General features: G+C 38.7%; 2 protein-coding genes and 2 long non-coding RNA genes across 4 annotated transcripts in view; 3 read left to right on the top strand and 1 right to left on the bottom strand.

Annotated features, from left to right (window-relative positions):
* LOC138041945 (uncharacterized) overlaps positions 1–25,000 on the bottom strand; it is a 37,234-nt gene that overhangs the window by 11,562 nt on the left and 672 nt on the right. The window contains exon 1 of the long non-coding RNA XR_011130904.1: positions 24,729–25,000. This exon is cut by the window's right edge and continues 672 nt beyond it. This is a non-coding gene — a long non-coding RNA (uncharacterized lncRNA). The remainder of the gene's footprint in view (positions 1–24,728) is intronic.
* On the top strand, positions 9,178–10,214 carry LOC138041176 (uncharacterized). Its single transcript, XR_011130765.1, has 3 exons — positions 9,178–9,239; positions 9,845–9,969; positions 10,076–10,214. It is a non-coding gene; the product is annotated as an uncharacterized lncRNA (long non-coding RNA).
* Positions 11,529–13,634, top strand: LOC138041683 (uncharacterized). Its single transcript, XM_068887430.1, has 4 exons — positions 11,529–11,670; positions 12,156–12,262; positions 12,925–13,118; positions 13,324–13,634. The coding sequence occupies exons 1-4, from the start codon at positions 11,529–11,531 to the stop codon at positions 13,457–13,459; spliced, it is 579 nt and encodes a 192-aa protein (XP_068743531.1). The 3' UTR covers positions 13,460–13,634.
* On the top strand, positions 13,853–18,975 carry LOC138041064 (uncharacterized). Its single transcript, XM_068886840.1, has 3 exons — positions 13,853–14,440; positions 16,581–16,799; positions 17,751–18,975. Exons 2-3 carry the CDS (start codon positions 16,607–16,609, stop codon positions 18,377–18,379), a joined length of 822 nt encoding a protein of 273 aa, XP_068742941.1. The 5' UTR covers positions 13,853–14,440; positions 16,581–16,606; the 3' UTR covers positions 18,380–18,975.

The following is a 25,000-nucleotide window of genomic DNA, read 5'->3' as shown; positions in this document are numbered from 1 at the left end:
ATTATATCTACCGATTGGGCCACTCATCATTTAGTCACATACTCCCTTACCATAAGTGACCTTTATAGCTGGATAATTAGCATTTATTGGATCAGTTGCGAGTCACTTGTTCCATATTTTATCAGTTTTACTGATTTATCGATTAGTTGTCTCTTACATTCAATCCGTTGTGTTCCTGATATTCCATCACTTGCACGGTTTTATTGATTAGTTGTGTGCTTAATATTCGATCAGTTGTACTGATTTATCGATCAGTTGTGTCCCTAATATTCGATCAGTTGCCATGATTTATCGATCAGTTGTGTCCCTAATATTCGATCAGTTGTACTAGTTTATCAATCAGTTGTGTACCTAATATTCGATCAGTTGTACTGGTTTATCATCGATCAGTTGTGTACCTAATATTCGATCAGTTGTACTAGTTTATCAATCAGTTGTGTACCTAATATTCGATCAGTTGTACTAGTTTATCAATCAGTTGTGTACCTAATATTCGATCAGTTGTACTGGTTTATTGATCCGTTGTGTACCTAATATTTGATCAGTTGTACTGATGTATCGATCAGTTATGTCCCGAATATTCGATCAGTTGTACTAGTTTATCAATCGGTTGTGTACCTAATATTCGATCAGTTGTACTGATTTATCGATCAGTTGTGTACCTAATATTCGATTAGTTGCCATGATTTATCGATCAGTTGTGTCCCTAATATTCGATCAGTTGTACTAGTTTATCAATCAGTTGTGTACCTAATATTCGATCAGTTGTACTAGTTTATCAATCAGTTGTGTACCTAATATTCGATCAGTTGTACTGGTTTATTGATCCGTTGTGTACCTAATATTTGATCAGTTGTACTGATGTATCGATCAGTTATGTCCCGAATATTCGATCAGTTGTACTAGTTTATTAATCAGTTGTGTACCTAATATTCGATCAGTTGTACTGGTTTATCGATCAGTTATGTCCCGAATATTCGATCAGTTGTACTAGTTTATTAATCAGTTGTGTACCTAATATTCGATCAGTTGTACTGATTTATCGATCAGTTGTGTACCTAATATTCGATTAGTTGTACTGGTTTATCGATCAGTTATGTCCCGAATATTCGATCAGTTGAACTGGGTTATCGATCGATCGTGTCTCCGATATTCGATCAGTTGCACTGATTTATCGATCAGTTGTGTACCTAATATTCGATCAGTTGTACTGGTTTATCGCGGCGATCAGTCGTGTCCCTGATATTCCATCAGTTGCACTGATTTATCGATCAGTTGTGTCGCTAATATTCGATCAGTTGTACTGATTTATCGATCAGTTGTTTACCTAATATTCGATTAGTTGTACTGGTTTATCGATCAGTTGTACTGGGTTATCGATCCATCGTGTCTCCGATATTCGATCAGTTGCACTGATTTATCGATCAGTTGTGTCGCTAATATTCGATCAGTTGTACTGATTTATCGATCAGTTGTTTACCTAATATTCGATTAGTTGTACTGGTTTATCGATCAGTTGTACTGGGTTATCGATCCATCGTGTCTCCGATATTCGATCAGTTGCACTGATTTATCGATCAGTTGTACTGGTTTATCGCGGCGATCAGTCGTGTCCCTGATATTCCATCAGTTGCACTGATTTATCGACTAGTTGTGTCGCTAATATTCGATCAGTTGTGTACCTAATATTCGATCAGTTGTACTGATTTATCGATCAGTTATGTTCCGAATATTCGATCAGTTTAACAATCAGTTGTGTCGCTAATATTCGATTGGTTGTACTGATTTATCGATCAGTTGTGTCCCTAATATTCGATCAGTTGCACTGATTTATCGATCAGTTGTGTCGCTAATATTCGATCAGTTGTACTGATTTATCGATCAGTTGTGTCGCTAATATTCGATCAGTTGTACTGATTTATCGATCAGTTGTGTCGCTAATATTCGATCAGTTGTACTGATTTATCGATCAGTTGTGTACTTAATATTCGATCAGTTGCATGAGTCGCTAATATTCGATCAGTTGTATTGATTTTTCGATCGGTTGTGTACCTAATATTCGATCAGTTGAGTCCCTAATATTCAATCGGTTGTACTGATTTATCATCGATCAGTTGGCTCTCACATTCGATCAGTTGTACTGATTTATCGACCAGGCGTGTCCCAAGTATTCGATTGTCCTGATTTATCAACCAGTTTGTACCTAAGATTCCATCTGTTGTACCGCATTATCGACCAGTTGTGTCCCTAATATTCGATTTAGTGATCAGTTAGATTGCGCACGTAATATTTATCGATCACTTGAATTCGGTCAATTGCCCACAATGAGTGGATCAGGTTTTCTTGTTATTTATGGATATCCTATTAGTAGCACTTGGGCCGTGTTAAACGCTCTTGACATTTCACCCGACATCCACTCGACATTTTTCAGATCAAATGTTGCGCGCGTTTGACATTGTCACCCGACAATGTCGGGACCGGATTTTCGTGTCGGGGCATTATCGGCTGCACTTGAATTCGGACCTTTCCAAACATTTGTCGGATCAAATGCTTGGCTAGGTACTGTAAGCTACAAAGAATTTTTCCTATTATTATGCATTTTATAATTAATTTTCGTTTGGTGCCTCAGTAATATTCGATATGTTGTACTGGTTTATCGATCAGTTGCGTCGCTAATATTTGATGAGTTGTACTGATTTATCGATCAGTTGTGTACCTAATATTTGATCAGTTGTACTGATTTATCGATCAGTTGTGTCCCAAGTATTCGATCAGTTGTAATGATTTATCGACCAGTTTGTACCTAAGATTCCATCTGTTGTACCGAATTATCGACCAGTTGTGTCCCTAATATTCGATTTAGTGATCAGTTATATTGCGCACGTAATATTTATCGATCAGTTGAATTCGGTCAATTGCGCACAATGAGTGGATCAGGTTTTCTTGTTACTTATGGATATCCTATTAGTAGCACTTGGGCTGTGTTAAACGGTCCTGACATTTGACCCGACATCCACTCCACATTTTTCGGATCAAATGTTGCGCGCGTTTGACATGGTCACCCGACAATGTCGGGACCGGATTTTCGTGTCGGGTCATTATCGGCTGCACTTGAATTCGGACCTTTCCAAACATTTGTCGGGTCAAATGCTTGGCTAGGTTCTGTAGGCTACTAAGAATTTTTCCTATTATTATGCATTTTATAATTAATTTTCGTTGGGTGCCTCAGTAATATTCGATATGTTGTACTGGTTTATCGATCAGTTGCGTCGCTAATATTTGATGAGTTGTACTGATTTATCGATCAGTTGTGTACCTAATATTTGATCAGTTGTACTGATTTATCGATCAGTTGTGTCCCAAGTATTCGATCAGTTGTAATGATTTATCGACCAGTTTGTACCTAAGATTCCATCTGTTGTACCGAATTATCGACCAGTTGTGTCCCTAATATTCGATTTAGTGATCAGTTATATTGCGCACGTAATATTTATCGATCAGTTGAATTCGGTCAATTGCGCACAATGAGTGGATCAGGTTTTCTTGTTACTTATGGATATCCTATTAGTAGCACTTGGGCTGTGTTAAACGGTCCTGACATTTGACCCGACATCCACTCCACATTTTTCGGATCAAATGTTGCGCGCGTTTGACATGGTCACCCGACAATGTCGGGACCGGATTTTCGTGTCGGGTCATTATCGGCTGCACTTGAATTCGGACCTTTCCAAACATTTGTCGGGTCAAATGCTTGGCTAGGTTCTGTAGGCTACTAAGAATTTTTCCTATTATTATGCATTTTATAATTAATTTTCGTTGGGTGCCTCAGTAATATTCGATATGTTGTACTGGTTTATCGATCAGGTGTGTGCGTGTTCTTCCATCATTTGTAAGTTGTGTCTCTAACATTCGATCCGTTATTCTGATTTGATCAATTGCGTGCAATGAGTGGATCCGGTTTTCTTGTTATTAGATCAGTTGTAATATATGGATATACATCATATTAGTAGCACTTGCGCCGTGTTAAACGGTCCCTACATTTCAACCGACATCCACTCGACATTTTTCGGATCAGATGTTACATGCGTTTGACATGGTCACCCGGCAATGTCGGAACCGAATTTTTGTGTTGGGGCAATGTCGGCTGAAGTTGAATTGGGACCCTTCCACACATTTGTCGGATCAAACGTTTGGCTAGGTTCTGTAAGCTACAAAATAAAAACTCTTTAAAACTGTTTTACATGGTGTCGTAGTGAGACTCCGATATAATTTCGCTAAAAATGGTCAATAGCGCCGTCATATTTTAGACCGTGTGATATTCGATCTGTTGTGCTGGTTTATAGATCAGTTGTGTGCGTGTGTAAGTTGCCGGTATCCCTAACATTCGATCATTGGTTCCAAAGCCGATTGACTCTAATCCCAGATGAAAAACTAAGCAAGGAGTTTATTTCTCTACTCCCAAATGCGGTTCAACGCTGATATTGTGCAAAACTTTACATTCAGGAGGAAGCTAAAGTCAATCTTGAACAACAAAAATAAACAAGAGAAATTGTCACCAAAAAGTTGAAAAAATGAACAAAAAATGAAACAAAAGTTTACACTATTCATGGATTAAGTTAATCGGCTTTAGAACAACCGGGCCCAGTACTAGTCATGTCCCTGATAGTCGATTTAGTGATCATTTAAATTAGGCGCGACATATTTATCGATCAGTTGAATTTTTCATTCGATAAATTGCGTGCAATGAGTGTGTCTAATTTTAACAGTTGGATCAGTTTTTCTTGTTATTCGATCAGTCGTTATTTATGGATATCCTATTAGTAGCACTTGGGCCGTGTTAAACGGTTCCCACATTTCACCCGAGATCCACTCGACATTTTTCGGATCCGATGATGCGCGCGTTTGACATGGTCACCCGACAATGTCGGGAACGGATTTTCGTGTTGGAGCAATGTCGGCTGAATTTGAATTCCAAACATTTGTCAGATCAATTGCTTGGCTACGTTCTATAAGCTGCCAAAATAAAAACTCTTTTAAACTGTTTTACATGGTGTTCTAGTGAGACTCTGTTATAATTTCGCTAAAATTGGTCAAAAGCGCCGACAAATTTTAAACCGTGGGTCAAAGTAGTCCACAACGTGGCCACCTCAGTGGTCTCCAAGGTGTAAGGGCGTGGTTTGTTAACGTGATAACTGATGAGACTCATATCCTTACCTTTTCTTGGAGGGGATGGGGATGGGTAGGGGGTCTGTAAAAGCCAATTTGCGAAGCACTTGCTCACAAAATGTCGATATGGGAACGGAAAATTACTTTTATTAAATTTCCATTTCACTCAGTCTACTTCCTGCAGAGAAACCCTAACCTTTACCCTACTAGACCTCAAGATTACACATGAGCATGAAAATCTGCCTATAACGTGATATCGTCACATTCATGGTGTTATAAATGGACATTATAGTATTACGTATTTTCCTGGGGCGTTTTTCCTATTCTTTGCACCTCGCGAATTCCTGCGAGTTCTCTCGTGGGGTGCATGGACTATAAAATGAATTGCGGAATGGTTTGAAGACATTCAAGCGCACAGGAGAGCTGACGAGCTATCAACTGATGTCGGGGATGAATTCAAATCAGGACGATATCAACTCTTTGTTGGGAAACTTCTCTAGGTCAGTTTCCCAACTTCTCAATCGTCTTCAGCCCACTTCTGAGGCAACTGGAGTCGATGCCGGTGCGTTGGAAAATGCTCGTGGTGCTTTGAGGTCCCTTCAGACTGATTCCAGAATGGCCAGTGAAGTTTCTCAGGGGTTTAACCGATCACTGCTGGCCAGTAATTCTTCTTCTTCTTCTTCTTCCTCATCGACCCATCGTCCAACCTTACCATCTATAGCTAGCCGACGACCAGGATTCTCCAATCGCTTCTCTCCTTATGATGGAAGAGGAAGAAGAAAACCAAGTCGCGAACCTAGAAGATACGATATGAAACTTATAGTAGTCGACTACATACCCGAATTGTTTTCGTCACCTTCAAAATCGATTTCAACATACCGCGGTGAAGCAGTTATCGAAACAGCCTTCTTCCTCATGGAAGATGACACGGCCAATTTAGTCCATGACAAGCTCATGGATATTATAAAGGCCCAGTATCCTGAGTACAACGGCGATTTTTGCTTTGTCACAAGGCGGAATCGTAATCAGCTGACTATTGCAGGCAACCAGGATTTGGACGCAAGAGGACTTAGAACTCTAAAAGGCACTGGCAGCGTCTACATCGTTTTGGATATGTCGGTCACACCTGATGACGAGGTAAGCGTTTCCCCTGAGTTTCATTCATGCATTTATTAGAATGGGATCCGCCGTTTTAATTTGTTGGATGTCATCGTCAAATATACATCCCAAAAATTAATCATTGGCTTATTGATTACGATCTAACCTGTGGAAAGCAAGTCATCCCTTAAGACAGAAAATCGCATGTCCCTGAAGAAAAGTATTTCGTTTGTAGGCCTCATGAATGATGACTGCCGGCTTCCGGGATATTTTTGGGGGGTTATTATAACTGACAACTGTGTTCTTAGATTTTAACCGAGTCCAAAGTATTTTGCTGCTAATTTTTTTTAAATTATTGTGTATCCGCGGGTCCGTAGAACAATGGCGTGGTTTTCATTTTACATGGTACTTTGGAAGAACTCATTGTAACAACTGCTTATCGTTATATTCATGCACAAAATTAGATGGCAGAAGTCAAATCCTTAAGTGAATGTTTCATAGAATGCAAAGAGTTTCAAGCGAAAGAATGGAATAAACAAGAATTGCAAGGCTTATCAAACAGTGAAGGAATACATGTGGTATTTTACCAATATTTCCTTGTTTCGTGCGAAAATTTTCTAACATTGATTTTTTTCAGCAAATTTTACCATTGAAAGATGATGAGTTAGTGATGTCAAAAATGTAAAAAAAATGGGGGGTGACCGACTTCGTTTTGGAGAGAACTTGCCCGGAAGTGCCTGTAAGCCCAAAAATATTGCAATTCCATCTTTGAAGTGAAATGATCTCTACCAAACTTTCTTTAAGTGGACCCATCAAGGGAATTTAGTTAAGTGTTGAGGTTCCTGGAAGAACAAGTTCGCATTTAGCGGCCATAGTTTCATGCACCTTGCAGCCGCAAGATGGCAGGATTCCATGTCCCGAGGACAGTAATCTTGAAAATTTTTTAACTTCCCACATTTAGTTTTTGGTCAGTTTTGGACAATGTGGAGATAACTGTAAATAAAATCTATTTCTGAAAAGAAAAGTAGGGGTCGCCGAACATCCAAGATTGTTAAATCCAAACAAAGCTAAAGCGATGCCCATCTGCCCTATCCTTGTTCATTTTAGTATTTAGCGCGCGCGCTCGATGCATGACGTGGTAAGTGAATTTGCGTGCGCTGTAAAGATGCGCAGTAGCAATGGGCGCGAACGTCCTTAATTAATATGTAATATTGTTAAAATTAATTTGAAAATTTGGTAAGGTCATTCAAAATGTGCTTTTTATGAAAATGTAAAATATTGTGCACATTTCTGTGCTATTGTGCTATTTTTGTGGTGCTACGATTCAGATGGAAAAAATAGGAAAATTGTCTCAAGGTTGACTCGTAAAAGAAAGAAGAGATGTCTACACGGAAAATGAACGTTAAAATTTTACCTTTTTACAGGAGACACTTGACGATGTCTGTGAGACTCCCGTTGTACGTTATCCATCGACATCCAGTCCAGTCCGTGAGCAGAGGGGTAGACATGTACGGTACTTTTGTTTATTAAAAACGACTTACGAATACTAAAAATGAATATGGTGCGCCAACTAAAGTTGACTGGAACTCCAAATAGCAAAGACCTCAAAGCACTCAAAAAAAAAAACGTGAACAAAATTCGTTATAATTTTTGCTTTCTTAGAGAGAATTTAAAATACGACTGTCGTTACATATTTGTTATGTTTGGTGGGGGATGGGGTTGGAGTTGGAGGGGTGGGGGGGGGTCATTTACATGGTAAAAATCAAACACTGCAAGTATACCGAGTACACCCTATACCGTTTCCGTATGAACCGTTAGAGCTTAGCCAACGCTCATAAAATGTTAGGAATAGAAAACCAACAGCGGTGGTGTGCATGGTCAGGCGCATCCGAAAGTTTCAAAAAAATTGTAATCTCTATCCATCTGGCACGAACTTATCATTGTGAATACCCTTTCAAGGGTATTCACGACTTGATAAGCCCACCGTTATTCAACTTCAAGTTTCCTCAAAAAATGCTTTAGTCAAAAATCTCGTTTGTTCTTATCTAACAAAAATTGAATACCTGGGTTGATGTTTGGGTGGTGTTATTCATTCTTGGTTCATCAAAACAAGTTAATTCTAAAAAAAACCTTATCATGATCTCACCGTTGTGATGTGTCATTTGTGAAACTATAGATATTTTTTCTACCAGTTCCGCCAGGTGATAATGCCCAATTTATTGGAACAAAATTCGGGTAAGAGGTCGAGCCTTACCAAGAGCAACGTACCTGTGACGGTAACCTCCGAGGTAAGTTAAATTCATTCTACACTCTCTGTCACTTAACGTACTCCCCATTCTGTACTTAAAACAAATTTTTAACAAATTCAAATTGTTGTCATGTACAGTATGTTTAATTAAACCCAGAGTAAAAAGGCAAGGTTTGTAATTCAGTGATTCGATTTGTATTGGCCTTTAGTTGTTAATTTAGGTCATACAAATATTCAACCGGCTTTTCTTTTTATAATGAAGTCCTTTCGCTGCGTCATTTGTCTAAAAGCTAACATTGAATCGTAGGTTACGACATATGTATGAACATTTCTCAACATGCCCTTTCCACGAACCAAAGGACCCCAGAAATATCGCGTACATCATGAGAAAGTCACTCTTTTTTTCAATATCCCTTTATAGGAAAGCAACGGAGTTCCATTTTTTGTACAAAATGTAATACTTAGATCTTCTATGCAAAATTAGAAAGTTTTAAGGTTCTAAAATCGAAATCACATCACATAGCATTGTTTCGTTTCCATTCCAATTAGTCATTGTTGTCTTATCTCAGATTTCAACAGAACAATTAAACTCGATCATGAAAAAAGAATACTAAATTAGAGTCCCTTTTCTCAATTGGTTATACTGCTTAATTTCCATTTCAGCTTTTTCGCAGACATGGGAACAAAGGAGCCATCGAACTGAAAGACTCGGATTTAGAAGTGACTGGTATTTCAATCTCGTTCAGTTTTAACACGGATAGTTTTCCTAGGCCCTTAATTTACTTTTGCAACCTGAAACAGCAAGCTACCGTGACCGCGCACTGGTGGCTCAGATGGTTTATCACCGGGCTGTCACGCGGGAGGTCATGAGTTCAATTCCAACCGGACCAACACTCAGGGTCTTAAATAACTGAGCAGAAAGTGCTGCCTTAATGACATCTGACATGTTTAGCCTCTCTAGTCTTCTCGGATAAGGACGATAAACCGTAGGCCCCGTCTCACAACCATTCAATGTTCATAATCCTTTTGTACGTTAAAGGACCGACACTCTTGTCGCAAAGAGTATGGCATGCAGGTCCCTGTGTCGTGGTTTGTTCTCTGTGGTGTATCATGGTTGGGAGGGTAAAGGCTCGGTGACACTAGCTACATCAATCTACTATACAGTCTGAGGGTAAATAAAGAGATATGATGTGATGAGTGCCCCTTTAAGCGCCTGGACTAAAGAGCTCCATTTCTAGCTTTGTTAACCCTGACACCAACTGTATGAGAAAAGCGAAAAAGTTTTACGTGTTTGTACTGATCATTGCCACGTAGAATTCTTGTTTACGACAGGGCTCATGAACCCAAATGGACGTAAAGGAAGCTTTGTAGCCGTACTGATGGTTTTACAGTGGATACAGCCATTCATGCTGCTAGTGTCTAGGGGAGGAAACGCGCTACTAGAAGCATTGAGAAAGGTAAAAGCACTGAAGTACGTTGCTATGTTTTCAATAAAACAGGAGTTAAGGTTGTCCCTAAATTTCTTCCTGAACTAAAAAACGTATTTATTTCTTTTTTCTGCAGTGTTATGCAGTGAGGGGCATACATGATTTTCGGGTTAATAAGATTCTAGATTCCACGCTTCAGGTATTAGCCCTATCTTCAGAGAATGAAGAACCAAACGTGATATTAGAACAAATTCTACAGCTTACCTCAGAGACTGAAGAGGTATGTACATAACATTTTGCACCTAATAATTCATGGTCTTCTGTACACGAATTTGAAAAAGGCTTGTTCATAATCGGTTGTATTGATATACCAACAATTGGTGTGCACTTCACTCGATTACTTGAATTTTCCATTGGTTCTTTACCCAAGTTCTATTACAAAAAAGCATGTCGGTGCACTCAGGGTATCAAAATATGTCATTTCATCTGAAACCACCAGGATGAGTTTTAATATGGTCTCTTCTTATTTAGGCTGCAGTCACTTCTTTATTTGGCGGAAAAAGGTGTATCCGAACGAGGTTAAGTAGTTCCCTTACTGAGGAAGTGACCTTCGCTGACGATGAACTGGAGACTTCCAATCGTATCCTTTTGTGTTCTTCACGTGGGAATAAACGAGACGAAACCGAATTTTGGAAAGGCCAAATGTTAACTAACAAAACTTTCTAACAAAACGGTTCTAACTACAAAACCGTCACTATGAACCCCTTCAAATTGTCATTTATCGAATTCCTCTATTTTTTTGCTAAGTGTGTTCTATTTAACATTCCTTCGTCTGGTTCGATACACAACCATATTTGGTAAATCACGTGACCAAAACAGGAAATGCCTAAAAACTCATCGAGTTAACTATGTTTTTCACAAATTTATAACGCAACAGTCTGAGAACATTCTAACACAAAATCTGCAGCATGGATTTGAAAATAAATTATTTATCCAAATATATGTGACGTCATAGGGCCCTCCTTGATACAATTTTCAAAATATCAGTTCCATTTTTTTGTCCAAATAGAAATTCCATGCTACAGTTTGCGAAAAATGATGGAACTGTTTTTATCTGGGAAAAACGCCGCCTATTCCTTTCGTTTCCTGAGAGCTTTTACCTGTTTTTCACTGAAATGCACAGCAGAGGAGTAAGGCGAGTTGCGCATGCGCCTTCTGATTGAAGTGATGTCAGATTTCCATTCAAACAGTTACTTCAAAGAACGATCCATGCAACCTTTTTGTAGGGCGAAAAGGCTCCCTTAGCAATCATTGTCTTTCCGTAGTTACATGCCACCCCCTTAATGATGAAGAAAAATAAAAGAGGTAATGATCAATGCTATATTCCATGTCGTACGTCTTATTATGGTGGTATGTCACTCAAGGACACCATGCCAACCCCGGCCGTTATGGAAATTTTTATTTAGACCCGTTCTGCAGTTGCTGAATTAAATGTTACGACGGGCTCTCTCACGTGAAGACTTTTATGGGCCATTATTAATGATTTTTAATGACCAGTTTTCTTAACGAGTTTTGTTCAAGCCGCTCTAATGATAAAACTGACTATTCCCCGATCAGACAGCCATAGCTTGCGCGATGTCTTAAATGAAAACTTAAAACGTGGCGAATCGCTTCCATTTTCAAGGTGGAAAGAGGATTGGAAGGCTCAATATTCTACCCAAGGCATTGATGGTACGTTCTAACGCTGGTATTCTTCCGGTGCGTGCATGTGAATATTTGTAAAGAAACTAAGCAAAATGAATAATAACATCATCGATGTTATAATTATAACTATAATAATGATAATGATAGTGATCATCAACGATTATCAATGATAATTATTATTATTATTATTATTATTATTATTAATCAGTATTGTTAGAAGTCGTATAATGGTTGTAGAATGGTCTTGACGAAGCTATTGGGTTTTCTCGTCATACTCATTGAAACGTAGACTTGGGTAATTCATTTCATTTCCATATATTCCCTGCGGCCTCATTGCAAGAGTAAACAGGCAGTTAAGAAAGAGACTGATATGTTTTCATAGGTGTAATACATCGTTGGGTCAGCGTTAAGCGTACGTCGTCATATTCCGGTATCTACTCGTAGTTCGTTGCCCTTCTTTTTGTTTATGTCGTCAGTAGTTGATCAATGTTCCATTCCATGTTTACCTGTAGTCTCAAGTGCGGAATCTGATCTTTGCGCTACAAGTTATGAGAGATGGATAGACTGCCCTACGTGCTTGATTTTAGCGTTGAATCGAGCTAGCAAGAAGCGGAATTGGGTAAGAAATGAGTACGATCCGTAGACTTTATTCTGTGTGTTGCCCAGAGTTTTTTAAAAGGGGAATCTCGTCACTGACCGTCAATTTTCTTTTTCTCGACACTCTTATGTTGTCCTTGTATTACGGTTATCCACCTGGGCCCGGTTGCTCAAAAGCCGATTAACGCTAATCCCAGATTAAAAACTAACCAAGCATTCTATTTTTCTATTGCCAAATGCTGTTCAACGCAGATTTTTGCCAGAACTTAACATGAGAAGACGTCAATTTTGAAAAACAAAAATAAGCAAAAGAAACTTTCAACAAAAAGTCGAAAACGTGAAACAAAAGTTTACGCTAATCCTGGATTAAGTTAATCGGCTTTCGAGGAACCGGGCTCTGGGTAATACATGATTCTTATATAAGGACTTTTATCTCAATGGAGCTGCATTTGCTACTTTACGTAACAGATATAAGAACTGAAGGGAGCGCAGAATAATAACAGCGGGACAGATTTGGGAAGGGCCACAGAAATGTTACGAGGTGTTAAGGGCGATAATCGGGAGTCAATGTCACTAGAAGCGCGAGAAGAAAATACGGGAAGAGAAGGGGCCATTCTTTTTCTTTTTCCACTTATAATAAAATAAGTCAAGAAAAGTCATACTTCTCTTTCTTGCATTTCACAGGATAGCACGTCTGTGTCGCTGGATGTCAGTGTGCCACTAGCAGACATTTTAAGGCCTGAAGATGACACACTTCATAGTTCAACTGACCCATCCATACCTAGTGGAACGTACCAGTTATTCGCACTGATAGTGAAATCGGAGGAAGAGAGGTTTTATACATGCATAAAATCAGGAGGACAAGCAAGCGATAAATGGTATGCACTTGTTGTCAATACACGTAGTTACACTTGATGTCGTGCTATTGTTTCATCATATATCTTGAGACACTGATGGACGGAAAATTAAGAGGAAATGCATGCCGCTATAATACATTGATTATCAGGTCACATAATATATTACATGGTTGTACATATACATTTTCTGTAGGCGAAATAAAAAAAAAAATTCTTCATTTTGCAGGACTGTATACGATGGACTGCAAGTTAAAGACTTCTCTATGACAGACGAATTACTGGAAACCTTATCGGGAGGAGTGAATTGTGATTTTTATGATATCCTTTCGTTCATTATACATTTGCGACAGTCTCAGGGTTAGTGCTGGTTCGTTTAATTTTGACTGAGACAGTTTGTTGCTGCCTTGGAGGATTCTCAGTGTAAATTGCAACGAATATCAGTCATTACTACAGCTCAAAACTGTACGACAGTAATGTAATGTGAGTCAATTTGATGGCTCTAACCGTCTTTCAAAGTCGTTGTTGTTAACACACTAAATGTTTACAAGGCATTTGAGCAATTGACTTTTTTCTTTTGATTGTCAAAATGGAGGTATGACGTCAAAAATAACTAGAATTGAAAGCAACCTCTGTCAATTCGCGTCTATTGCCAGCAGATCTAGAATCGCAAAGTATCGTCTACCCTGAAACTGATCAGAGAAAAACCTTTAATCTTTTCCTTGATTGTTGCTAATTACTGCCTTCTATGTGAACTCTCAAAGTTGGCACACAGTGAAGAAACCAAGTGTTCCAGAAAGACCGAAGGAGACACTACTTAGGTTTGTGTGGAACACAGGTTACGCTCTACTTTTGCTGCGTTTATTCAGCAAAGTTATAGACATGTATAATTGAACTGCATTCGTTAGTCAATGGAATTTTTTCATGTTCAAATGACATCGCAGATAGGACCAACGTATGAAAATCTTGTTCTTGCTGTGACAAATGTGTATAGTTAATTTTTTTATTTATGCCATTTTACTATTATAATTTACGTGCAGTTATTACACAAGCGGAACCTTAAAAATTGTAATGTTTTAAGTACATTACTTAGCACATCTGATACGGATCTCAGAGATGGAGAGAAGTCCAACTCAATGTAGCTTCGCGAACTTTCACGAACAATTGCCCCCCTTTCCAAGTTATGAACCCTAGCATTTAAGGGTAAGGGAGACACTGAATAGATAACGTTGGATTTCTTAGATCGTTACTTCAGTTGTAAACAAAGAAAGTTTATTTCTTTTAATCTTTATTTATTTTATTAAGTGTTGGAGAGGAAGATGACTGTATCATAATCCGAGACAAAGGTAAGCCTTTTACTAGATTTCAAATTAACTTGTGGTTGCTTTAGAGTAATGTTGATTCGGTGTTCATTTCAGCACACGCTTGTATATTATTATTAGTGGAATGCTACCAGTATACTAATGCAAATGCTGTAATCTGATTGGCTGAGCCATTGAACACTAATAGCCATTAGTGTGCAGTGGCTGGAGGTCGTCTTGGAAATAACGACGTTTTTTTGCGTTTTTCGAACGGTTTGGAGGAAAAATTGGATGCAAATGGGTAATTCAATTTCTGCGAAGTCGAAACGAAGGACATTTACGGTTTCTTGACTTTCAAAAAAGTTGAAATTATTGAGAAAGCTGATGCGCTTGCGAGCACAACTTAGATTTTAAATGGCAATTCAATCCGAGCGGTCTTTTTCAGGCGCAAAGTTTAATAATACGTCAAGAAATAATTGGAAACCGTTAAAGTAAATTTTAGTAAGAATCCCACTAAAACAATTAGATTATTGGCTCTCTATTTCTATGAGGAGATAGTTGATTATTATATGGCTATTATTATATAACACGCGCTCTGATTGGCTGAGAACAGCTAAGTACTAGGGCGTTATTCTCCCGTAATGCCCACAGGCCGATTATGGATAATGCAACTTTCTAAATTCTCAACCTCGGATAATGCATTTCGCGTGCCCTGATTGGTTCACTCAATCTCAAGTATCAGCTTATATAACTTACTTTGGCCATATATGGTAAATGATTGCGCTGAGCGTTGCTGAAGTAAATATTTTTTGCACCGGTAAGCGAAATTTCTCTTTGAATAAAGCCAAAAAAGAAAAAAAAAATTGTGGAAAGTTTGGATCAATCCCGACGTTTAAAAGTACCGTATTTACTCGGATAAGCGCCGCCCTCGATTAAGCGCCCCCTCGCAAAAGTGCCGCATCTGGGCCAAAAAAGTTAGTAAGCGCTGTCCTCCAATAAGCGCCGCACCGCCCATGCGGCGCTTATTCAAGGAATTTCGTATAACCAGGAAAAACACTATAAATTGTTCCACAATGACAAAGGAGTTCGCTCTCAACGCTGATATTTTCGCTCTTGTTATCATGAAACTCTCGGGTTTTTTTCACCGCGTGAATTTCTCTAGTAATTTTAGATTTACTATCGGTTTAGTATAAGCTCATAGGAAAAGTAACAGATAGAAAGTGTACCGTTGAATAAAAACATACAAAAAGTAAATTTGTCTGGTACAATGTTTAAATAAGCGCCGCCCTCGAATAAGCGCCGCACCTAAAAAGCGACGCGAAAAGGCAAGAAATGTTTTGTGATGAGCCTACGTCTGTCTGACCACAAGGTATTACACAACATCGCATCAATCGATTTTGCTCGGATGTTCTCGCTTTTTTTCGCTTGTATTTCGTACTTCCAAATTTTTGGACTTTAAGGAATTTAATAAAACAATTATTCCATGCGCGCTTATTGGATATGAGCTTGGCTATGGCCAACTTCGCGCTACGCGCCTCCTTGGCTATTTACCGTCTAATGATCATATCCAACGTGCGCTCATGGATTAATTGTTAATTATTTCTTTCTTCCTTAGAACAGTACTGTTAGCCATATAATAAACAACTTAATAACCTCGGCCGTTGGGTCGTTAAAGCAAAATCTCAAACCTCGGCATTGCCGTATTGACCTCGCGACTCTCGGTTATTAAGTAGTTAGTATGTGCTAATTCAGTGGATATAGCGTTGAACGCGCGCGTTGATTGGCTACTCAAACTCTGGATGTCCTTTGCTATTCACTTCCGAGCAATTCGCGCGGAACTAGCACCCGAAAATCCGAAAATGTTGTAATCTTTGCATGAATAAAAGAGTTGAAATCATCTTATTACTGAGGGTAAATGGTTGTTTTAGTATATACTGAGAAACATCTTAGCATACTTTTGTGCCAAATGGAGGGTATTGTTTATATATGAATCAAGATGTAAGTGACCTGAAGGATACCTATAATTCATACTGTCAACGCAGATTTATTTTATAACTGTTGACAACTAAATCTTATTACTGGGATTTGTAAGTTGTGGGTATTTTCGGAAGATGGGAATATTGAATCATGCACATCTTAGTTTGCAAAGATTTAACACTGTTAATGAATTGATTTCTCTGCCTAGTTCAACACGAAGCAGTACTCCACAAGATGGAGAAATCGATGAATAATTTCGTAGGCCTTAAAAACCTTAAGGAGCAGTTCCTTAGGTTTACTCGAACGCAGTTGCAAAACGACAGGAGGAAGCACCTTCGTCAAGCAATTGCCGAAGACACACCGTTACATTTGGTCTTTGCCGGAAACCCAGGAACCGGAAAGACCACTTTTGCCAGACGTGTGGCAGGTAAAACGACTTTAGTGTTGCAAAATATGGAACTGGAACAAACAAATGAAAGAAAGATCGCGGAGTGGAGGAATCATACTGAGTTATATGGGAAAAACAATATGTCTTGCGTATGGGTAACCTTTGTTACTTAATACATTATACCACCTTATTGCAAATAAGAAATTTTGCCGGGGGACACTTATCGTGATGGTAGCCGAGAAGGTCACACTGATGCCGGTAAGATCAGTTTTCAGCTTGAATCCGCTTTTACCTAAGTTTAATCGATGATCCTCATTTTACCTAGGTTGGATATGCACTCAGAAGAATTGAAGAAACTTTTCTTCCAGCCTAAATTTAGCCTAGAGAAATTCGGGGAAGTAAGGATTAGCTTTGGTTATTATACATGAATATCGACTTATTATAGAAAAGTATACCATGAACAGAACTTTATTTGGTTTAGCGTGTTCCTCGTTGTAGTGTAGTGGTGACGACACACAACTTTAGATCTGGAGGGTCCTAATTCAGTACCGGTAAGGGAATAGTAGAGTTCTTTGTTTCCTTGCTATGTTGTAATGTTGAGACTGAATGGATGAGTATATGACTTCCGATAAAATGATACGAAACATTTCGAAGATCTTTTCAGATGCATGGGTAAGACAGAGCTTGAGGGATGATATAAGTGTTTACAGTCCTTTTTTTAGGGGTTGATAGCTGCTTTGGAGCGAACATTCAAGCTAGGTAAAATGCGGATCATTAATTTAATTTAGGGAAAAACGCATTCAAACTAAAGACCGGACTTAACCGACAACACCCATTAACACTAAATTATTTCTTACTTTTCTGCATTGTAGTCCGCAATAATAGGCTCGAGGAAAGAACTGGCGGCTCTTTTGAGTAATTATAATACAAGTTTTGTTGCCCGTAACCAATCATGTGATCCTAACCCTAAATTTTTTTCTATCCAATTAGACCTGCTCTTCAGTATAAAAAAAATTAAAAAGAATAAAATCGTGGAGGTTCAAAGATCAGATCTTATAAGTCAGTATCTTGGATCCTCCACCGAGAAAACTAAAGCAAAAATTCTGGAAGCTCGTGGGGGCGTGCTATTCATCGATGAGGCGTATCGGCTCATACCAGCTGCAGGCGGAAAGGATTTTGGCCGTGAGGCTATAGAAGAATTGATGTCGGTGATGGAGGATGGGGACCCAGTGATGATTTTCACAGGATACAAGGACAAGATGGAAAAGTTCCTCGACGTGAACCCTGGATTAAGGTCCAGGATATATAGAAATTTTGTATTTGCCGATTATTCCACCGAGGAACTAGAGGAAATCTTCCACTTGAAAGCGGCTAAAAAAGGATTCAGAGTGGATGCCAATGTGGGAGAACTTTTAACTCGTCAAACTTCAGAAAGACAAAGAAGTAAGATGAATGCCCGCCTCGTTCGAATTTTGCTGCACGAGTCAATCGAAGAGGCAAGTAACAGGTTGCCTCTCGATGCCCCTCTATCTCAACTTATGGAATTGAAGGCAAGCGACATAGAGGCAGCTTGCACTCGTCTTCCTCCGCTTCCACAAAGTGATCCCAATGCGACGTAAAAAATATAGTTTATTCAAGTATTAAAAGTAGATGTAGCATCCCGTTCATATTGTTAGTGTGGATTCCTGACATTGCACTGTAATTGCAGACACCGTCGGGCAGCATAGATAAGCGTCAAGAAAATTTTCAGGTTATTTATTTTGCTGCATTTTCAATCTCTTGTCAAAATTTATATTATATCATCACTGGTTGTGGTTTTTGATTGAAAAGTACTCAATTTTTGGCTTGGGGGAATATTTCCATTTCCAAGCGTTCAGGATTAATCTATTATGCAACAACCATCCATTTACAATAACATTTTATTGGTTATTTCTACTCCAAGTTCCCTGAGAATTATTATATGACAGTTTATTGTTCTCTTATAAGTGAAAATGAAATGCGATTCAGTACTGAAATGTCGTTTGTTTGTAATCGTAATGATTAACTCTCTTTCTTTAACAAGCATTGTATTGAACGTATGTGTACTTTGGTGTTATAATGAAAAAATAATTGCAATTGTTTATTAAGTATTAAATCGTGTTTCAAACCAAAATTGCGGCACCCATCTGTGATGCATCTCCGTTAATTTCCAGGCAGTACCGTAGTACGTAACAACACTAAATGTAGCTACTTATCCCCAAGACGTTCAGCTACAAACCGTACACTTCTTACAAATAAATCCTTTCCATAATTGGAACTTGTCGCTAGAGGATTGACGTTTCCTCGCAAAGTTCCCATCTCCTCAGATGTCAATGGAATGTTTATCTCAGGGACTGTTACTTCAATATTATCATCATCAAGGGAGCATTCGTGACCACATACCTCAACACCGTATAATTCAGTGACTTCGGAATCGAGAATGTCTCGAACTCCCGTATAGGTAGAGAAACGATCCTCAATAACACCACTGATCCACAGTTGATAGGGGGACAGATTCGATTCCGTTCTTAGAGAATGGAAATTCCACCCCAATCTAAACTCCTCTAATGCACGGTTTATTCGTGGCAAGAAAACATAGTGAAGGCAGAACAGGTCAGTCTCATTGGATGCATCAAGGCACTCTTCCTCTTCCAATTCGTGAAAAATGGAAATAAAGCTTGACAGGCAGCATCTAGTGGTGTCCCTATGAAGCCTTTCAATTCTTTGGTTGTGAACAGAAGATCCAACAAGATGTGATCTTCTGTTAGAACCTCTGGTGGCGTTCATGTGCTTAGCAACTTCTACATTTTCTGCACCTCTATCTGAACGCACACGGGAAGGGAGACCATACTTTCTTGTTGCCTCAATAAAATAACCTAAAACAGTCAATGCTTTGTTATTGGTTGCACACTTCAGGTAAGGAATCATCCGTGAATACCCGTCAATACACCCGTGAACAACAAATCCCCACCGTACTAGCTTGTGAAGACCGTCGATGTGCCACAAAGCGTTTGGACCAGGAACACTGTATTTCCTACGTAGAGTAGTTGATGTCCAGCGGAGAAGTAGAGAAACAGGATCTTGCTCGCGAAGTATCTCTCGCACGCGATGTCGAGTGAAAAAAAATCCCTGGCTTCTAAGACAACTAATTACCACACGCTCGCCACACGAAGGCATAGTCTCCTTGATTAAAAAAATTTCTTGTTTCAAACTGTTGTCATCAATTTGTATAAAGCGGTTATCTGCGCTAAAATCGTACCCCGCGTTTTTAAGGCGTCTCCATAGCGTAGACCTTGAAATACAAAGGGTGAAAGCAATTCTTGTCCATGAAAAGCGCCAGGAGCGAAGAAATTCCACTTGTACAAGATTCACTACCAATCGCGGTCTTCCAACTACACCAGTTCTAAGAACGAGAGATTCGGGAAGCCAAGAGGACACATAGGAAGACATATCGATTTCGTACAACTTCTTCTCGAAGCAATCAATCACTCCCTGTAAGGTGTCCGAAAGAAATTTGATCTTTGAAATTGTTTCCAATTCCCTTGGATTCTCAGCAGTAACATCGAGCGTGCAGGCTACACGTTTACATCCATTGCGTGTACTATGAAGACGTGTGAGTAGAGACTCACAAGCGCTGTAATCTTGACTTGACATGCGACATTCACATTCATTTAGTAGATCGTCAACCAGACCAAGAAACAACGTCCACTCCCTTGGTAAATTCATAATAATAGATGATACAACGAACACTTACTTGTAATATAAAGTAGCACGTCGCTCGCCAATTAGCATGAAATCCGAAAGCATTCGCAAGTTCACTAGTAAATCGGGACAATTGCAAACACTAAAGACACATTTGCGCATGGGTAATGGCGACCAGACCAGTTGATCATTAACCAATGTTCTTTTTAAACCAATCGATTGATCATTTGGATCAAACAGTTCTAAGTATGGGCATCAAATCAGTAATTAGACAGGTCAAGTAAAGGACACTCATACAGCAGATTGATTCTAATTCTTACAAGCACTTGATCAGAACAATGGATAACAATAAGAATAACTTAAAGTGATATTGACCGCGGCCCACACCGGTGGCTCAGGGCTATCATGCTTGAGGCCTTGATTTCGAATCCGACCGGACCAACACTTAGGGCCTTTAATAACAAGGAGAACGTGTTGCCTTTGTAATGACATCTGCAAATGTTTTCGAAAAGGGGTTACACTCTCTAGTCTTCTCGAATAAGGGCGATAAATCAGTTCAACTGATCGAATATTAACCATACAACTGATCAAATATAAAGCAGACAACTGATCTATAAATCAGTACAACTGATCGAATATCTGATTTATTGATCGATATACAATTGGCAGTACAACTGATCGACAAACAAGTACAACTAATCGATAAATCGGTGTAACTGATCAAATATTTGACACAACTGATCGAAATTGAGAGAGACAAGTTATCGATAAGTCAATACAAATGATCGAATATTAGACGCAACTGATCGATAAATCATTACAACTGATCGAAAATAAGCGACACAACTGATCTATAAATCAGTACAACTGATCGAAAATGAGGGACACAACTGATCGATAAATCAGTGCAACTGATCGAATATAAGGGACACAACTGATCGAATATCAGGGACACAACTGATCGATAAAGCAGTACAACTGATCGAATATTAGGTAAACAACTGATCGATAAATCAGTACAACTGATCGAATAACAGGGACACAACTGATCGATAAAGCAGTACAACTGATCGAATATTAGGTACACAACTGATCGATAAATCAGTACAACTGATCGAATATCAGGGACACAACTGATCGATAAAGCAGTACAACTGATCGAATATTAGGTACACAACTGATCGATAAATCAGTACAACTGATCGAATATCAGGGACACAACTGATCGATAAATCAGTACAACTGATCGAATATCAGGGACACAACTGATCGATAAATCAGTACAACTGATCGATATTAGGTACACAACTGATCGAATATTAGGGACACAACTGATCGATAAATCAGTGCAACTGATCGAATATAAGGGACACAACTGATCGATAAATCAGTACAACTGATCGAATATTAGGGACACAACTGATCGATAAATCAGTACAACTGATCGAATATAAGGGACACAACTGATCGATAAATCAGTACAACTGATCGAATATTAGGTACACAACTGATCGATAAATCAGTACAACTGATCGAATATCAGGGACACAACTGATCGATAAATCAGTACAACTGATCGAATATCAGGGACACAACTGATCGATAAATCAGTACAACTGATCGATATTAGGTACACAACTGATCGATGATAAATCAGTACAACTGATCGAATATAAGGGACACAACTGATCGATAAATCAGTACAACTGATCGAATATTAGGTACACAACTGATCGATAAATCAGTACAACTGATCGAATATCAGGGACACAACTGATCGATAAATCAGTACAACTGATCGAATATTAGGGACACAACTGATCGATAAATCAGTACAACTGATCGAATATTTGGTACACAACTGATCGAATATTAGGGACACAACTGATCGATAAATCAGTGCAACTGATCGAATATTAGGGACACAACTGATCGATAAATCAGTACAACTGATCGAATATTAGGGACACAACTGATCGATAAATCAGTGCAACTGATCGAATATAAGGGACACAACTGATCGATAAACCAGTACAACTGATCGAATATTAGGTACACAACTGATCGATAAATCAGTACAACTGATCGAATATCAGGGACACAACTGATCGATAAAGCAGTACAACTGATCGAATATAAGGGACACAACTGATCGATAAATCAGTACAACTGATCGAATATTAGCGACACAACTGATTGATAAATCAGTGCAACTGATCAAATATCAGGGATACAACTGATCGAATATTAGCGACACAACTGATTGATAAATCAGTGCAACTGATCGATATTAGGTACACAACTGATCGATAAATCAGTACAACTGATCGAATATTAGCGACACAACTGATTGATAAATCAGTGCAACTGATCGAATATTAGGTACACAACTGATCGATGATAAACCAGTACAACTGGTCGAATATTAGGTACACAACTGATCGATAAATCAGTACAACTGATCGAATATTAGCGACACAACTGATTGATAAATCAGTGCAACTGATCGATATTAGGTACACAACTGATCGATAAATCAGTACAACTGATCGAATATTAGCGACACAACTGATTGATAAATCAGTGCAACTGATCGAATATTAGGTACACAACTGATCGATGATAAACCAGTACAACTGGTCGAATATTAGGTACACAACTATGATCGATAAACCAGTACAACTGATCGAATATTAGGGACACAAACTGATCGAATATGAGGTACACAACCCATCGATAAATCAATACAACTGATCGAGTATTAGCGACACAACTGATCGCCTGATGTTAGCGACACAACTGATCGATAAATCAGTGCAACTGATCGAATATTAGGTACACAACTGATCGATGATAAATCAGTAGAACTGATCGAATATTAGGTACACAACTGATCGATAAACCAGTACAACTGATCGAATATTAGGGACACAACTGAAAGAATATTAGGTACACAACTGATCGATAAATCAGTGCAACTGATCACATATTAGGGACACAACTGATCGATAAATCAGTATAACTGATCGAATATTAGGTACAGAAGTGATCGATAAATCAGTACGTTACTGAGGAAATATTAGGGACACAACTGATCGATAAATCAGTACAACTGGTCGAATATCAGGAACACAACGGATCGAATGTAAGAGATAACTAATCGATAAATCAGTAAAACTGCTAAAATACGGAATAAGTGACTCGCAACTGAGCCAAGAAATGCTAATTATCCAACTATAAAGGTCACTTATGTAAGGGAGTATGTGACCACATGATGAGTGGGCTAATCGGTAAATAAAATTAATTTTGAAACAAACGGTGCGCCATATTAATTGTGAACAATTTCTATGTCACAATTGCGAAATTTTGTAATCAAACAACGCCTAAACCAATAGCATTTAACAATATCTTTTCCCTTTTATGTCGTTTTACGCACGGGGAACAATGCACAGAAATCAAATCTTAATCATAGGGAACAGTAGTACCCGGAGAAAACATCGCCTTAATTAACCGCGTTCAAGCCTCCGGTTGCGTGCATGTGCAAGACTAAAAAAGCTTTAGCTGACCTTTAATAGCTGAACTACATACAAAAACGGAACTGGTAATATGTCTGACGCCAAGAGCTGCCAAGAGCCGGGCAACACCGTGAATTTTCCGCTTAGCGACATGTAAAAACCAATTTAGTTGATCGCGTGTATTAGGAATACTTGGACATTAGCGTTTATTGATTATCAGTTTAGTTTCGTTCATTTTATATTAACCTATTAGTTTTCAAGTTTCTGTATATATTGTGTTTATTTCAGATCGAATAAAAAAATTAAATATATCAGCTTGTATTTATGCGATTCGAGAGTCCAGAGTCCGTTTATTGGGTTTTCATCGCCGAAGGGACACTTATATAATTATGTATTTGACTGTCTTTGTGTTGTATGTCTGTTATTGTCACTGACCATCCTTGTAATTCAGCCTTTAGGTTGCGAGAGGGATATCAATAAACTATTACGGCTGATATCACGCGTCAGGAGCCATTAAGCTCCTGCATGCACGCATGGCGTTGCCGGATTAACCTCAATTAAACCGGCGTTCAGACACGCAAACAGGAACAATAAAAAAGTGAAGCTATATTCAGGCTTGGAAAATTGAAGGGCAATATGTGAGAAATGCATTTAGCTTTATAGTTTCTTTTTTGAATCGTCGGATAAAAGCAGTTTTAGATAACGCTAACACCAAATCCAAACATTAACCTACTTCAGTCGCAGAACATTTCCTTTCCTCTCCCCACAACATCTCTAAGGATATGCAATTAATTCCTATCGAAAAATTATTTTCTAACAGAGACTCGATCCGTAAGGCCAGAGAAGCTTTTTCTATGTCAAAAGGCAGGACAATTGATCCCAACGGTTTTAATATCCACGAAGAAACGTATTAGATTTCAGTTTGTCATTTAGAGTCACTTACGTTACTTTCCGTTACTACTAGTAACTGCCATGTTTTATCATTTTATCACATTTTTTACTGGG

This window comes from Montipora capricornis, chromosome 3 (genome assembly GCF_036669925.1).
Source record: "Montipora capricornis isolate CH-2021 chromosome 3, ASM3666992v2, whole genome shotgun sequence".
In the NCBI taxonomy this organism is placed as follows: domain Eukaryota; kingdom Metazoa; phylum Cnidaria; class Anthozoa; order Scleractinia; family Acroporidae; genus Montipora; species Montipora capricornis.
Note: the sequence above shows the minus strand (reverse complement) of the source record. Positions and strands in the feature narration are given on the sequence as shown.

Coding starts and splice junctions, on each gene's coding strand:
- LOC138041683 (XM_068887430.1), top strand. CDS start 11,529: ATGATAAAACTGACTATTCCCCGATCAGACAGCCATAGCTTGCGCGAT. Junction 12,263..12,924: donor CTAGCAAGAAGCGGAATTGG/GTAAGAAATGAG, acceptor TGCATTTCACAG/GATAGCACGTCTGTGTCGCT. Junction 13,119..13,323: donor GGACAAGCAAGCGATAAATG/GTATGCACTTGT, acceptor TTCATTTTGCAG/GACTGTATACGATGGACTGC.
- LOC138041064 (XM_068886840.1), top strand. CDS start 16,607: ATGGAGAAATCGATGAATAATTTCGTAGGCCTTAAAAACCTTAAGGAG. Junction 16,800..17,750: donor TTTTGCCAGACGTGTGGCAG/GTAAAACGACTT, acceptor CTATCCAATTAG/ACCTGCTCTTCAGTATAAAA.